The sequence below is a fragment of the Chlorocebus sabaeus genome, chromosome 1 (genome assembly GCF_047675955.1).
Source record: "Chlorocebus sabaeus isolate Y175 chromosome 1, mChlSab1.0.hap1, whole genome shotgun sequence".
In the NCBI taxonomy this organism is placed as follows: domain Eukaryota; kingdom Metazoa; phylum Chordata; class Mammalia; order Primates; family Cercopithecidae; genus Chlorocebus; species Chlorocebus sabaeus.
The window spans coordinates 118,943,746-118,961,246 of record NC_132904.1 but is presented as its reverse complement, the minus strand read 5'-3'; the positions used below and the strand labels follow the sequence as shown (position 1 = coordinate 118,961,246).

The 17,501-nt window shown below is 41.1% G+C and overlaps 1 protein-coding gene across 2 annotated transcripts in view; it reads right to left on the bottom strand.

The window, feature by feature from the left end:
- Positions 1–6,865: 6,865 nt before the first annotated feature.
- The window catches only part of UBASH3B (ubiquitin associated and SH3 domain containing B), a 159,096-nt gene continuing 148,460 nt past the window's right edge, over positions 6,866–17,501 (bottom strand). For both annotated transcript variants that reach the window (XM_038005077.2, XM_038005079.2), the window contains exons 12-14: positions 14,610–14,716; positions 12,945–13,054; positions 6,866–11,611 (exon numbers count right to left, since the gene is read on the bottom strand). In XM_038005077.2, the coding sequence (XP_037861005.1) occupies positions 11,474–11,611; positions 12,945–13,054; positions 14,610–14,716 (355 nt within the window). In that variant the 3' untranslated portion in view covers positions 6,866–11,473. The remainder of the gene's footprint in view (positions 11,612–12,944; positions 13,055–14,609; positions 14,717–17,501) is intronic.

Sequence of the window (17,501 nt, the reverse complement as noted above, 5' to 3'; positions counted from 1 at the left end):
TAAGAGGCATTTCCGTGGAAACAAGAAAAACAAAGGTTAATGTTGGGCATAATTTATTGAAACTTTAGACTCAAAGCATCTTTAGTTATAGAGGAGGAAGGCAGTGATAATTTGACATATTTTTCTTGCCTGTACCACAAGGAATAAGCTTCAGCTTTCAGGGCCTCAGAGAAGATGTAGTAGCAATTTTATTGAGTTCAAGTCAGAAAAATGAAAGAAAGATTTGAAAGCATTCGTTTTGAGACTTGTAACCCAGACAGAATTCAGGAATCAGTCTAAATTGCAGAAAATAATAAAAACTCAAAAACAGTAGACAACACTAGAATCTAACAACAGAGGTACTATAGCTTTCTCTGAAATACACTTTGTCTCTCTCCAGTACCCGTTTTTACTAAAAACAAATTTGCTTGCAAAATAAGTGTTAGTCTTATCGTACTTGGCATGAATATTTGCATAAAGTCAGCAAGAATAATTATTTGCCATATAGGCCTTTTTGAAAATTGGCTTTAATGGAACTTTATTCCATAAGGAATCTCAGCTTAGATTTTTCAAAGCCTTGAGCCCAGCTATGGATTTATCTGTGCCTGCAAATATCAGTATGAATTGGGTGAATTCCTCTCCTTGAGGTTCCAAGATAACTGGGGCTCCTGGGCTTGTCAGAAAGTGACATTCTTTACTTACCACAGATTGAGAACCCTGAACAGGGACTGCATAGAAAAGGTTTGAGGCCAGTTTTTACCAGGGGCTTTTACTGGCCCTGTAAGTCAACTTTGATTCCTTAAAGTAGTCTGTTTGCATATGAAAGTATGCCATTGCAGTCAAAGCCTTGGTAAAATAATCAGTGTCTCCAGCAATGTCCTGTTACAAAAGCAAACATTGTTATTACATGTAGGTAAATAACTATACTGCCGTAAGTTAAGAACATTCAGAAATAGTTTCCAAATTCCGGAGAAATTAGGTAGAGAGAAAGAAATATGTTCCAAGGTTTTCTCACAGAGTATACTTTACTCAATAGATAAAAGCTGTAAATAGCTCAAAAGAAAAAAAAAAGTTTTCTTGACTCTAAAAAGAAAACATAAAGAATCAGTAAATGTTTTAAACAAAAAATCATAAGAGATAATTTCAGTCTTCTACTAGTTCAGTAAATGCATTAACTCCTGCTTGATACTGAATTAGCAAACCACATGAATATATTAGCTCTCTATGAGAATACTGAATATTTGTTTTTTCCCCCTCTATTCCAATGACCATGGGAGCCAAGAAGCATCACAAGGGAAAATCACCTCTTTTTGTTTTGTAAAACCATAGGCAAAAGCCTTTCAATTTTGCAAGATGCTGCCCAACAGACTGCATGTGGAACAAATGAACATTTTCCATCCCAGCCAAAGCAAACTACATATAACAAAATAGACACTAGTCACCTTACTCAGCACCTGATAGTGACCTGGCAAGTCTCAAATTTGCCCCTGTTCATCCCTGTCATCTTTGATCCACTCAAAGTGGGGAGAGATGACCTTCAACTCAGAATTCAGTGGGTGAACTATGGGCAAGATGAAGAGCAGATGGTCACCTTGTGTCAGACCTGTGGAGCTTCTGCTAACAATTGCTTCAGGGGTTACCTAATATGACCAGAAAAATAAGGAGGGTTCTCCAACCTAGGCCTGCTTGACTTCCATTAACAATTCCTTCAGAGATCACCTCCACATATATAAACAAACACACAACAAAGACAAGACAGACAGAAGACCTTCTAAACCAAGATCCCTAACCAAAACTCCTAAGTATTCTTCCCAAACTAACCACCTACTCTTTTCCTGAGAAATCTCCCCAAAATCTTCCTAATTAAGGAAAAATCTCCTGAACAAAGACTCTTCCAACTATTTAGGGAGAGCCAGCCAAACCCCTTAAAGGAGCTGAACCAAGACCCCAGAAGAAGCCAAGCCAATCAGGAGGAGAAAGGAGGTGCTGGAAGCACCTAGAATATGCACCAAATCAGACACTCCATGATAGGACCACAGACAGACACCTAATGATGGTGTTACAGTTATAGGACTTTTTCTCCATTGCAATGAAATCCATGCACCATGGATTGGCAATGCCCTGCCAGTAGAAACTATGCCAGAGACAGCCTCCAGTTCAAGAGAATTAGGCAGCCTCTTGGGCTGGCCTCTAGATCCATCGCCAGAGAGGGGGCTACCAAGCCACAAGCAGGAGTCACAAGGGTGATCCTGGACGAGCCCTCAAATTCAGAACTTCCCAATGTGTTCTTCCTGCCCACTGCACAAATAAAGACCATGGCATTGCAGTAAAGAAAAAGTTTAATTGATGTGAGGCCAGCCATGCCACATAGGAGACAAAGTTATTACTAAAATCAATCTCCCCCAAAATTTTGGTATGGGAGTTTTAAAGGATAATTTGGTGTGTAGAGAGTCAGAAAGTAGGGAGTGTTGATTGGTCAGGTCAAAGATGAAATCACAGGGGTTTGAAGCTGTCCTCTTGTGCTGTCAGTTCCTGGGTGGATGACACAAAATCAGATGAGCCAGTTTATCAATTTGGGTGGCGTCAGCTGGTGTATCAATCAATGCAGAGTCTTCAAAATATCTCAAACACTGATCTCAGATTTTACAGCAATGACTCCTAAACCATAATTTCTAATCCTGTGGTTAATTTGTTAGTTCTACAAAGGCAGTATAGTCCCCTGACAAGAAGGGGGTTTGTTTTTGGAGAAGGCTGTTATTGTCTTTGTTTCAAAGTTAAATTATAAACTAAGTTCCCCCAAGTTAGTTTGGCCTACACCTAGAAATGAACAAAGACAGCTTGGAGGTTAGAAGCCAGACAAAATTGGTTAGGTCAGATCTCTTTCACTGTAATAATTTTCTCAGTCATAATATTTGCAAAAGTGGTTTCACTGCCACAGACAACTTTTGTTTTTCTGTTTTGTCTTACTGACTGTTCTCTCTTTTTGATTCTCCATTTATCAGGGGCATGTAGGTTATCCCACCTTTCTTTGCTGCAGGCAGCGAAACAAAAAGTTGAGAGCCTCAAGAACATGGCCAAACTAAAATGTGGGTTTACATCCATTTGTGGCTTGCTAAGCTTTCCTTTCTTTGGCTGTCCTGTGAGAATGGTCTGGATCTTGGAAGGGCCACCTTGGTTAAAGCCATAAAGGGGCTTATTAGTTGAGTCTTCAGTCACTTGTTGAATATACCTTTGGATTAAAATTTTGGTTTATATTCAGAGTATGTTAAAAACATTTTTGTTTTGTTTTGTTGGTTTGTTTTCTCCCTTCTCATTTGAGCTAAAAAGGTACTTTATACTCAAAAGGAAAAATTTGATTATTAATTACCTTGAACCTCTAAAAACTTCCAGTATTTCTCTGTACCTGTCAATTCTTTCTCCTGTCTTACCTAAGAAACCATCCCTCTTAAAATGCAAACTTCAGGGAAAGAAAAGCCAGGAAATGAGAATGTTTGCTGTTTGCCCAAAACTGGTAATAATATACTTAAAAGACATTTTAAAAGAGTATTATTCTCAGAAGTCAGCTTAATTAAAAGGTGATATTCAGACTATATATATATTTAAGGCTTTTCTCTTCTTGTTGGGATATTTTTCCCATGAGAACTTCTTAGTCAGCTGAATTGTCCCACATCCCCACTTTTTTTTTTTTTTTTTTTGGCAGAGTCTTGGTCTGTCACCCAGGCTGGAGTGCAGTGGTTCCATCTCAGCTCATTGCAACCTCTGCCTCCTCAGTTCAAATGATTCTCCTGCCTAAGCCTCCCAAGTAGCTGGGATTACAGGCATGCACCACCACACCTGGCTAATTTTTGTATTTTTAGTAGAGATAGGGTTTGCCATATTGGCAGGACTGGTCTTGAACTCTTGACCTCAACTGATCCGCCTGTCTTGGCCTCCCAAAGTGTTGGGATTGCAGTCATGAACCACTGCATCTGGCTTTTTTTTTTTCTTTTTCCTTTTTGCTAACTAGAACTTCATTGGCCTTTTTGGAAAACTTCCAAACTGGCTCCTCTAAAATTTATTTTACCAGTTACCATTTCTGTCTTTCCTTCCTTTTACCACCTTTGATCTTCCACCCAGTTCCCTTGGTACGTTCCTCTTCATGCCTCTACCTCTTTACATAGCTAGAACCAAGCCATCTGAGCTTTTACATGCTTATTTCTGGCACAGTGAAGTATTTTCATTCTTCAGGAAGAAGATTGTTTTTGGTCCTCAAACAACTTTCCAATAAACCCCCCAAAACAAAAAAGCAAAAACAGACACTTTGCTGATTTAACTTAAACAAATCCCAAGTACATTATTCGTTTTCTCTGGATGTGCAAGCAGCCTTTACATACATCACAAAAGAGCAGAATGAGTTTGGGAATCTGTCAAGCAGAGAATGGCTGAGAACCAGCCAGAAGGCTAAATATAGCCTGGTCTTTTGTTGGATATGAACATTAGCTGTTATGTTTCCTCAGGAAGTAAACCCTGCCAAGGTAGTAGATAGTTGTGTTAATGAAAATCTGTATTCATGTCCTTGGTACAAATTTGCATTCAAGGCTTATTTTAAGATCTTATTAGCCTAACACATAATTACTTCAAAAAATAGGGTCGGCCGGGTGTGGTGGCTCATGCCTGTAATCCCAGCACTTTGGGAGGCCAAAGTGGGTGGATTGCCTGAGATCAGGAGTTCAAGACCAGCCTGGCCAACATTGTGAAACTGTCTCTACTAAAAATACAAAAAAAAATTAGCTGGGAGTGGTGGCGGGCACCTGTAATCCCAACTACTTGGGAGGCTGAGGCAGGAGAATCACTTGAACCCGGGAGGCAGAGGTTGCAGTGAGCCGAGATCGCGCCATTGTACTCCAGCCTGGGCAACAAGAGTGAAATTCCATCTCAAACAAACACACAAACAAACAAAACAAAACAAAACAAAACAAAACAAAAATAGTATATGATTTTTAGAAGTGCAGATCCTAGTTTGAGCTGAATGTGCCCTCTCTCTTACCCAAATTCTCACTCTATGGATCATTGTTGGTGCAGCTCCTTGGTGGGTAGTAGTAAGCCACGAAGGTGACATGGAGTTCAGGGCACAATACCCGAAAATATTGCGTCTCAGCATTTTGAATAGTTTAAGATGAAGGAATGTGAGAAAACAACAGGAGCAGGAAGGTCACTTTGACCATTCCTCCCTTCCCACCCTTCTCCCCTGAATCGGTGATTAAACCTAGGAAGGACTCTAACCTTTCCTAAGCAGGTTATGTTTCCTAGCTGTTATGCTAGGAAAGGTGTCTTCCCTAGACCCAAAGAAAATGAGCACCTTCATCTTTGAAGACAGAGGGACACCCAGGGGAATCTGAACACACAGGCCTCATTAAGTCCTCCCAGTTTATTACCATTAGATCACACTCTTAGCTCTATCATGTTTCTCCATGACTGTCTACTCTTCATCAAATTTTGCATTGAAATATTCAGGTTTAACTGGTTTTCTTCAAATCTTCATTTCCGTATGAAGGTTTTTGTGTTATGTAAAGGAACACAGGGAACTTCCCCCCCCGAAATATGGCTCCCTGGTATAATGAGTATTTTGGGTTTTTGTCTGTTTGTTTGAGTCTTGCTTTGTTGCCCAGGCTGGAGTACAGTGGTACGATCATGGCTGTCACCTACACATTCTGGGCTCAAGTGATCCTCCCACCTCAGCCTCCTGATTAGCTGGGACCACAAGTGCACACCACCACACTTGGCTAATTTTTGTATTTTTTTGTAGTGACAGGGTCTTGCTATGTTGCTTAGGGTGGTCTCGAACTCCTGGGCTCAAGCAGTTCTCCGGCTCTGGTCTCCAAGAGTACTGGGATCACAGGTGTGAGCCACAACACCCAGCTGAGTATTTTGAATTAAAGGCCCTTAGGGATCAACAGATGCTAGAAGAAACCTTTCCCCTATCTACATAAAGACTGGACAGACCCACCAAGGAGAATAATTGCTTTTCCTTCCTCTGTCCCCTGTCTTTCAGTCCTCTACCTGTCCCAAAGCACAGGATGAGGTTATTCTCATATCTACCAAAGAAGGAAACAATTACTTCTGGTCCCTTCTCGGAGTTTTCATTGACTGAACTCACATCACAGGAAGGTAGACTAAAGTCTGACAACAAACCTGGACAGACTTTTGTCCCAAATGACTGTCCACTCTGTGGGTCCAACCGACTTTGTCCCAGGCCATTGTCTGTTCTTCAAGTCCATTGAATTTCTTTAAAAATCATTTACTATCTGCCTGAAATCATCCACACTTCCTCTTTCCCCTAAGATGTAGGGTATATAAGCCTCTGTACCCCGTTGGGAGATTGGGCACTCACTCTGTGATACTCTACATGCTCACATAGTTAATATATTTATATGCTTTTTCTATTAATCTGCCTCCTGTCAATTATTTTCAGTGAACCTTCAGAGGGTAGAGGCGAAGCTTTCCCTTGGCCCCAAGACATGAAAAACTTATATGCTTTTTCTTTTGTCAATCTATCTTTTGTTATAGGGGCCTCAGCCATGAACCTAGGATAGGTAGAAGGAAAGATATTTTTTGTTCCCTAGTTTGCACATAGGGCAGGGGACGCATTTTGAATCTTGCTTTTTTCACACACAGTGGGTGTCCAGCTCCCCAGTCTGGATGGCATGGAGGCTTGATGCCTGGTCAGAAGGGTCCAGAGACACACAGTGCTGCTGGAGCATCCTCCCCTTCCATCGGCAGCACGTGTCCTCTGGCCTTTTGAAAACAGAATCACACTCTGAATGCACGTTTATGAAATAATAATGAACAAAGTAACATCTGAAAACACAATAGGAAGAGACCACTCAGATTTAAAATGACACTGCTCTGGATCAACTAAGAAGTTTCTTTTTATTAAATCATCTATGAACCATTTAATGGAGATGCACCTGAAAGGTGCACCTGTAATTACAATGGTGCCATAGCTGTATCAACAGGGGAGAGCTCTCAGCCAGGAAAGCACAAATGCCACGGAGAGTTTACAAAGAATTTGGCAATACAGGTAGGTGTGGTTTTCCTATAATTACAAATAGTCTTCAAATAAATACACCTGAATCACATAGAAAAAAAATACAATAGCCTTATAAATGAGAAAGAAACCAATATACCTCTCCAAAATAACAGGTTTAGAATGATCTGTGCATAACCAAAATGCCTTGGCATGGTGTTTCCATCGTGAGTGACAATCAAAGAAAGAAGCAGTACATATTTCCCGTTATACACAGCTATCCTGTACAGAGTCCATGGTAGTTGAACAGCTGCAAAATTCCAATTTGTTGTGTAATGGCAGCTAAGTGTAAAATATTTGTAAGAACTGATTGTATATTAAGTTTGACTACTCATCACTATAATTTTAAACCTACATACACCAAACCTACTATTATTTGTATTTTAAAATGAAGTTATTTCATCTGCATTTACAGACAATCTTTTTCCCCTTTCCCTTGAATTTTCATTATAGCTAGTCACTTTCCTAGGAAAATTCAATATGTTGAAGTATTAAAGAGAAGCAAATCCAATTTTAATCCTATGTTTAAAAATGAAAAGCATCTGCTATCACCTAACAAAATATCCCCATCACCTTTGTAAAGTGAACATTAACCTAAATAGATGTTAAATCGCTCCTTACCCCACCTTCCTCCGCCTGTCTCATCTCTCCCCGCAAGGCAGCCTTTTAGACTAGCGCCTCTTCTCTCTCACACGTGTGCTGGATTACAATTTAAATGCAAATAACCCTGCACCTCATTATCTAAGTTCGTGCAGACTCAGTAACAGTTGTCTGTGCTGAAGCCTGTGAAATCAAACGGAGGTTCATCTGTATTCTAACACATGGATTACTTAGAGTAATTTCAAAAGAGCAATTCATCACTGCTTTGAAATTAAACACTGGACTTGCAGAGTGCCTAGGTTACGGAGGAATGCCTTCTTTTTACCACATAGGGAAGCCTTTCCACAAAGGCAATGAGATAGGAACTTCTCTTACTGTAGCTGTTCAATTAGTTCCCAACGACACTAGGTAATTGAAATAACAGACTTCATTTTAATACGAATACAGCTAGTTGAGTGGAAAAGATACATTTATGGTAATGCTAAACACAATGACAGGACAATCTATATGCATTCCAAATACCACTAACAAGGAAATTATCAACAATGATTTACCAAACAGACATCACTCCAGAAGACATATTTTTTGTTTTTTATTTTTTGCAAAATCATCTTTCAAATATAAGGTTACTTTAAAATAATTCTTTGGTTAAAGTATAATTAAAATAAAAAGTAGAAACTCCTCCAAGCCTTTCACTACAGAGTGAAAAATACGCCCCTCTTTCAGCCATCAGATGGCCATTTAATCAGCCATTCAGATTCTATGAATCTAAATGTAATGGAAAACACTGTAATCTGAACTCCATACTGGGTGAAGCAATAAGCTCCTAGCTACCAATGCAGTGATGGTGAAGAGAGCCTGGGAAAATGAAACCCCCAGCTTATGCATTAAAATGTGCCAATTACTCTAGTCCATGGAGGAACAGATGCGGTATTTTAAAATCACAGGAAACAAAGTTCTATCTGTGACTAACACTGGGGCATTACCGGATTGATGTGGCACACTTGTAGAAGCAGGAAACGGTTTCAGGCTTTCAATCCCAGATTAAAACCTTTAGTTAATTTCATTTCACCTACTTCATTTCAAATAACTTTCTACATTAAAACAAAATTCCTCTGTACAAGAAACCATTTGCTTCTTATCTGTCAATTCCTTCCTTGCCCTTCCTTCCTTCTCCTCTCCCCATACATCATTTGTCCTAATAAGCATCAGCTTCAGATCAAAAAGAATCAGCTGCAACTTCAGGTTATATATAATATTAGCCTATACTTTTTGGATGTATATGAAATTGAGTAATATAGTTGTCTGTTTCTTTGATTATACATAGATTCCACATGATTTCCAAATAATTTCTCAGTTGCAGTGCAAGTTTAGTTTTTTAAGTAGGTAAGTGTGCAAGAAGAACCTAATGTGAATTCAGAACTTTTGGGCCATTTTGATAAGCAATTTGAAATAATGAAATTGAAATGAAAGCAGAGAAATACACTCTTTCTTGTTTTCCACCTAAATTATTCAGAAAATTATTTCAGATCTCTATCTCCTTTTGCTTATATAGACCATTGCCTAAGGCAGTGTCCATATTGGACTAAGAACAATGGATTGTAGCCCAGTCAGACAGATTTATCAGGCAATCATATGACTAACATAACCTAGAGAGATGGAGTGGATAACCTATTCCAGACTCTATTTCATACATTACAGATACTGCCCAGAACACACTGCTACAGTTTCAAGGTGAGGCGTTCAAGCATTATTCTGAGCACTCAACGCCCACAAAAAATTTGTGGTGAATCTGTTAAAGATTGTGGATCTGATTAAACAGTGGATTCACTTCATTACAAATACCAGAAGAATGAATGGTAGGGCCATTACATTAGCTGTAATGTGACTTTTCTTTTAAGACCTTTACTGGGAATATTCCCCTCCAACATTTTATATTAACATGTCACGACAGAGTTATTTCCATACCCAGAAGCTGGGTCAATGTTTGTGCAATGCTAGAAGAAACCATGATTTGTTTCTCAAAATGTAAAATGCATGACATATTTTTCTAAGTGACCTAAAAAAATACAATTATGGGCCAGGTGTGGTGGCTCACACTTGTAATCCTAGCACTTTGGGAGACAGAGGCAGGAGGATCGCTTGAGCCCAGGAGTTCAAGACCAGCCTAAGCAATATAGTGAGACCCTGTCTCTAAAAACAGAACAACTATGATCCTTTTGCTGATTAACGTATATAGCCAGCATCCTTTCATGTCATCTTCTTTCTAGGGGTTATCAAGTTGTAGTTTCAAATACAGGCATAGATCTATTTTTATATACCTCACGTTTTATGCATCTGAGTTTTGAAACACAGTCAATGCTACTGCAACATACAAACATTCATTTTACACTAACTACTGTTTCTTTGAAGGGCCAGCGTTTCACTTTGCATACATCTTCTACAGAGTGAACTATACCATCGGAGACCATCGTCTGTGGCCATCAACAGTCAGATAGTCACACAATTAAACAGACATTGATAACTGATGATTTGGTTTGATTGTCATTTATTTTTCTTTTAAATAAACTCCCTCTAAATGCAGGAAGTAAGCATAATGAGAAACCACAGAATGTGGGTCTCCAAATTTCCTCAAGTAGCCCTACCTATATATTTTAAATTATTATAGAAAAACAAACAAAACGACAGCACAAGTAGCAGTGCAGCCATGACTGTCATCATTTATATCAGTTCCCTGACTTACTATACATCCCTGGTATAATTGATGCATTTGTGGATGTTCTGTTATGGTTGACATGTACTGTAAGTGTACAGCAACCTGACCCTTGGTATGGTTTGCAAACACGTCCATATTGCACAGAGTGAACTTCTTGCTGCAAGTAATATATCTAACATACATCCTTTCAAAATGTAACATCCTTAACTAGTTAACATAGTCTAGAGTCTAGACTATGAGTCTAGAGTCTAGGCTTTGTCCCTAGGCAAAGACAAGCAAATACTGGTGATTTAGAAATGCAGTAGCACATTAGGCTACAACACGGGTAATTCCAAGTCACTTCATATTTTGCAAGTTCTTTGCTCCTATGATTGAATACTTCAAACACGTATCTTATCTTTCCTCCTGAGTATCCAAAAGTGCTTTGGAGAGCAAAAGTGCTTTGTCTCCCCATTTCACAGAAGCAAGGGGGTGGGAAGGGCTGTAGCAAGAAGGGCCAGCTGCTCTACAGAGAATGTGGCAGTACCAGGGTAAATGTTAGCATCCTTAAGCAGGTGTCTTCAGCCAGCAACACTGGTGTATGGGGGCTATGAGGGTAGGATTTCATGTGTGACCTAAGAACAACTCTCTTCAGGGCATGTTTTCTAATAATCTTAAAAGGATTCCTCAGCTTGGCTCTGCCTAACTGGAAAATGGAGATCAAAAAAAATTCCATCCCCAAACTGCCCTTTCAATACTCCCCCAGCTGGTCTGGGCACACTCCTTCCTCTTGTACCCCTTAGAGCGGGCCAGCAGCTCCCTCTGGGAGGAATGAGGCCCCTTAGCTGTGCATACCTGGAAGGAATGAAACATTCTCTTCTGTAGCAGGTGCCCCGAGTTAGGGAGACAATTCTCCAAAGCCTTGTGAGCTAGGCAAGAGTCCAGAGAGAACACATTTTTTTTCCTCTGAATCAAGTCTTTCTCTCATTTACACAGTCTCATCTTAAGAACTTTAAGTGTGAAAGGAAATGCTAAATTATTCTGAGCTGTCCACTTAGAATGTGGTGTGGATTTTTAAACACACAAAAAGACACGTCTCCAAAAGGCCTTTCCGTCTTGTTCACTGGTGTGGTTTATTCTTGAAGCAAGGTTTCTCTCCAGTTGAAGCCCCCAGTTGGTCCATGGGTAAGAGGAAGGATTGGTGGATCTGTCAGCTGCCATATTCCAGTTTCTCCTAATTCTTCACAGGAACAAAATCCCAGATATGGGATCTGAAGTAAGAGTCGTAAAGGAAGGGGATATTAGAAGATAGGTTTAATGCAGAAAAAGAGGACCAAAATACATAAGGCTACAATATCAGGAGTTAATTCCTAATTGCAAGTCAAGTTAAAAAGGCAGCTTAAGGCCAGGCACAGTGGCTCACGCCTGTAATCCCAGTACTTTGGGAGGCCGAGGCAGGCAGATCACTTGAGGTCAAGAGTTCAAGACCAGCCTGGCCAACATGGCAAACCTCGTCTATACTAAAAATACAAAAAATCAGCTGGGCATGGTAGCGTGTGCCTGTAATCCCAGCTACTTGGGAGGCTGAATCAGGAGAATCGCTTGAATCCAGGAGGCAGAGGTTAGAGTGAGCTGAGATTCTGTCACTGCTCTCCAGCCTGGGTGACAGAGTGAGACTCTGTCTCAAAAAAAAAAAAAAAAAAAAAAAGGAAAAGAAAAAGGCAGCTCAAACATTTCTGAAATTATACTTGGACCCAAAGGAAAAGATGCTCCAATTTTAAAAAATTTGTTTCACCCGTTTTTTTTTTCTCCTTATGAGTCTCTGTAACATTCAAAGCTGAAGCTGTGCTCTCCCTCACTTCAGTTGTCACAGCAATTTTAAAACTTATTTTTGTCTGTGTCCAGAGAGCTGCATTTACAAACAAGACAAAATTCTCTGTCTTCCAGCACTTACAAATGAGGACAGATGCATAAATAAACTTTTCAAAAATGTGAAAAAAAATTGCGAATGAGTTTGAACCAGTTTCTCTGGTGGCAGAGAAAGGAAGTATGTAATTCGCCTGAAGGGAAGTGTGTGGGAGGCAGCTGACCAGAAAACCTCTCCCACAGAAAGGAAGACTCCAGATGTGTGGGTCAGCCTCATGGGTTTTCTGTCTTGCTGTCTTGTTCCTGGCTTTGCCTCTTAGCCCCCTCATTTTAAATTGCTGCACGCCTCAGCCTACCTTCAAGGACCTGTGTTTGAGTTAAGCTTTCAGATGCTGTCTTTTGGACTGACCTCTATTGATCCAACCCAAGTTCCCTCCGGGAAATTCAAAGAAGGTCCCTCAGGGAAATCTGGACAATTTGCTTATAATTCCTAGCTGCTTCCTACATTTTAGCTCTTAGAAGCTAGAACTAGCTGTAATACATTGTTTTTCTAACACAAGGCTTAATAAAGTGCCCTGCACAGAGGAGCACTCAATACGTCTTGGTTGAGAGACTCAATAAATGAATATTCCCAGCTCAGCATAAACACATGCTTCAAAGAACTTAGTAATCAGCCAGTCACTGTGCTGACCTCAAACTACTAGCCATCACGGACCCCACAGAGCAAGAATGAATTACCTTTCGGACCATTTGTACAAAGTCCTTGGAGTTCTGAGGTGACAGGCCCTGAAGTTGGCAGGTACAAGCTTCAAGGGAAGATGCGTGGGCTACAATCAGGATGTTATTTCCTGGGGGAAAATGGCAAGGAATGGGAAGACTGTTTCTATAAAGACACGGAAACTGCAAATACTGGAAGCTAACTAAATGTTCTGGAGGGGTGCAAACACACTCAAGAAAAAGACAATTTGCCTAAGCAATATTTTGTAAGTGCTTTGTTATTGATAAGGCAGCCTAATTTTTTTTAAAGAAAACATTTTATCTTAAAATAGTTACAGATGTATGGGGCCAGGTGTGGTGGCTCATCCCTGTAATTCCAGTACTTTGAGAGAATGAGGAGGGAGGATCACTTGAGCTCAGGGGTTTGAGACCAGCCTGAGAAACATAGTGAGACCCTGTCCCTACAGAAAATTAAAAGAACATTAGCTGGGTGTGGTGGCCTGTGACTGTAGTTCCAGCTACTTGGGAGGCCGATGTGAAAGGATCACTTGAGCCCAGGAGACTGAGGCTATAGTGAGTCATGATTGCATCACTGCACTCCAGCCTGAGTGACAGGAGCAAGACCCTGTCTCAGTAATAATAATAATAATTATTATTGACTTATGGGAGGGCTACATACAATACATATACATACATACCAGCAAGGTCCCATGAACCCTTCCTCCCAGCCCCCTCCAATGGTAACATCTTACATAACTATGGTACAGTATCAGACCCAGGAAATGGACGCTGGTGCAATACACACAGCGTATTCAGATTTTAGCAGGTGTGCAAACAGTAGTTTGTGTGTATGTGACGATACAGTTCATGCAATTCTATCATATGTGTAGCTTTGTGTAACACCATGACAATCAAGATACAGAACTGCTGTAGGTCCATAGGGCTTTCGGTGTTACTCCTTCTAATATAGTTTTAAATGCTCCCACTGTAGAACTGTGAGCACTTGAGACTTTCTGGTTGATAGAACATGTTGTGTACCTTTATGGCAGTGACTGGCTAATCAATGAAAACTGGAAGGTGGGCATCATCCATAATACTGTTGCTCATGGCTGTCTACCGTTTGAATATAAGTATTTTAACTTAAAAAAAAAAAAGATGAAGGGAATGTCCACACTTGTTTTGCAATCTGTCTTTTTCACTAAAAAATTTATAGTGAACAATCTTACGTGTTAAATATTTGAGCTCAATGTTTAGAAAATTCAATAGCAAACACACTTGAGCCTTACAGAACACTGCTCTTGGTGATAGCAGGAAGGTGTGTGTGTCTGTGTAGGTGTGTTGTGTGTAGGTGTGCATGCTGCTGGATCAATGATAGGCAAAACAGCGGCATGCTAGAGCTTTTGGAAATTGTACGAGGGAATCTCACAGGGTGCAAGAAGAATAGCTATAATGCAGAATTTAAGTTATTAAGAATAGTAACTAAGTCTGGTATAAACCCCTGGAATATCTACCATTTTAGGTACTCAGAGAATATTACACATTTAATGTAAAAGTATCTGGAAGAAAATCTGGAAATACATTTCTTTGGTTAGTCAAAGCAAGTTGAAACATCTTGAATAGCCTATTAACCATTATAGAGAAATAATCACGTACGTAAAGATGGAGTTCAGAATAATAACCACTTACCTTTACTTTTACATTCACTTATTATTTCTTTTGTTACTTGGAAACTCCTACTGATATAAGTATCATAGGATTCCGAAACAACTAATTTGCTGACTGGAATGTGAGGTCTGTAATAGAAAAATGAACAAAGGAAATGAAAACATTTTGATCTTGAGACAAAGGAAGATCCAAACTTTTATTTCAAGGCCTTTCTAAAGATCCCATAGATCTGTTTGCTTATCCATTTCCCTAGAAAGGAGAAAGGTATAGGGAAGGGTATTTCCACTGTATGAACATGGAGTGGAAATGTACAGAAATAACAGCTACATGTATGGCGTCACAGTGACCAGGTGAAAAATGAGACATTCAGTGCAAGTCTCATTCACAGGATAACATATAAGCCCTTGATTGATGGTCCTAGTCACATAGCTAATACAAAACAAAGCAGAGATGGGAACCCTCAACCTATTTACATCAGTGGGGATTTCCCAGGCCTCTCTTCAAGAGCTGCAAGGATAGGTTTTAAAAGCAGATATTAGGTCCATCTGATTCTTTGTGAGTTTATAACATTTCACCAGCCTTTTCCTTTTATTTCTCTCTTATTTTGAACATAGACCACACACTTGGCACAAGAAGAAGTGCAGGGCATAAAGATGAAGACAACTCAATTTCTGTGCTGGAGAAGTTCTCTGTCTGTGGTTGGGGGTGAAGAGGCCAGTGATGTAAATGATAATTACTATACAATCTACGAAGGCATGTGATACTGTTTGTCCCCTACCGGCTTGGGGGCCTGGCTGTGTCCTCCACCCAAATCTCATCTTGAATTTCCACATGTTGTGGGAGGGACTTGGTGGGAGATAACTGAATCATGGGGGCAGGTCTTTCCTGTGCTGTTCTCGTGATAGTGAATGAGTCGCATGAGATCTGATGGTTTTATTTTTTATTTTATTTTTTGTTATCTGTTTTTGTTTGTTTTTTATTTTTGAGACGGAGTTTCACTCTTGCTGCCCAGGCTGGAGTGCAATGGCTTGATCTTGACTTATTGCATCTTCCACCCACTGGGTTCAAGCGATTCCCCTGCCTCAGCGTCCCGAGTAGTTGTGAATAGAGGCATGCACTACCACGCCCGGTTAATTTTGTATTTTTTTTAGTAGAGACAGGGTTTCACCATGTTGGCCAGGCTGGTCTTGAACTCCTGACCTCAGATGATCCACCCACCTCAGCCTCCCAAAGTGCTGGGATTACAGACGTGAGCCACTGCACCCGGCTGATCTGATGGTTTTAAAAAGGGGGGGACCCTGCACAAGCTCTCTCTTTGCCTGCTGCAATCCATGTAAGACGTGACTTGCTCCTCCTTGCCTTCCGGCATGATTGTGAGGCTTCCCCAGCCACGTGTAAGTATAAGTCCAATTAGAACCTCTTTCTTTTGTAAATTGCCCAGTCCCAGGTATGTCTTTGTCAGCAGCGTGAAAACGAACTAACACAGCATGGAAGAGGATGATCAAAGCTAGGCTTCCTGTCCTGCTGCCCCTGCATGTCTTCAAACCCAGTCTCCAATGCCCTTGGGGCCCGTCTCTGCTTGCCTCCACCCTGCTTACCTATGTAGAGTTTCTGTGTTGTTTCTGGTCCACAAGATGTTTATCTCGTTTTCTGGGTACAACTATGTCATTTCAATTTTCTTACTTTGTCAGTTTTCATATTTTGTCTTTCACTGCTGGGTGTTTAGTGCCTGGTGGAGGTGTGGTAAGTTCTCAAAATGAATTCACGTGGCCTCTGGATCAGAATATACTATTACTGCTACTATTAGCACTGAAACTATTTACTGAGGTTCCCGTATGTGTCAGGCTCTGGGCAAGCATCCTACTTGCATTCTTTCAGTCTAATCCTCCCAGCAATGCTTTTGTAAATGCTGTTTATGGATGACAAAACAGAAGCTCAGAAAGGCTGCAGCTGACTTGCCTATGCTAACACCGTTAGCGACTCTTAGAACCTGGATCTGAACCTGAGTCTGGGGTCTGGCCTGTGAGCCTATCCTCCACACACAGCTTCTGACAGTGCCCTTGTTAAGCCTGCCCTTCTGTGCACATAGGCTTACTGTCCAGAGAGGAAGGATGCCGTTCCACTTGAAGGAAACTTGCATTCTCTCAGCATGCATGTTTCTCCTAGGAAACAGCCTTCTGAGTCTCACAACACCCTGGGGGATAGGTAGAGACCTGAATCACCACTTGTTGGGGCTGCACCTCATTGTTCTAGAGCAAGCTTTCTCCTCTTTTTCTCTCCCCATCCCCACCTCTCACCCAGTTCCATCTCCATTTATGTCACCTGATCTCCCAGGCCTGTCTCCTCCCCGCAGTGAGAAAAGGCCACTTTGTATGGCCCAGGGAGTCATTTCAAGGGTGAGACCACGTAATGTGTGAGATTTATGTAGGTGAAGAGCGGGAGACGTACTGGGATCTGGTTCCTCCTGATCAGTTCTTGCCTATGGCTTCTCCCAGCACCTTAAAGTAGAGCCTGTGAATGACTCCAGTGTCTGGAGCCCTGATGGGCTTGGCCTGAGTCAGAGCTCCCTCACCCCTGTCAGCAGGTCATGTCACGCTGCTAGCCACACCTGCAGGCCCTGTACTGTCCTCAGAGTCAGGTGGCCTTCCCACCACCCACTGAACCTGGAATACGGTGTTCTGGAAGTCAGGTGGCATCCCGGAAACAGTATCCTCCCCCATATACTCTCTGCTCCCCACCTTGCTGTGGTCCAGGTTGTAAGCACAGGCCTGTGCTTTGAGCCTCACACCAAAGTTTGATTTGTTTCCCCTCTAACACTCCAGATCCATGCCCTCCCCCAGTCCCCCGCCCCAGTCCCATGCCCTGTTCTGAAGCCCCACCCAGCTGGTGTGGATTTTGTTTTTTCTGCCTTGC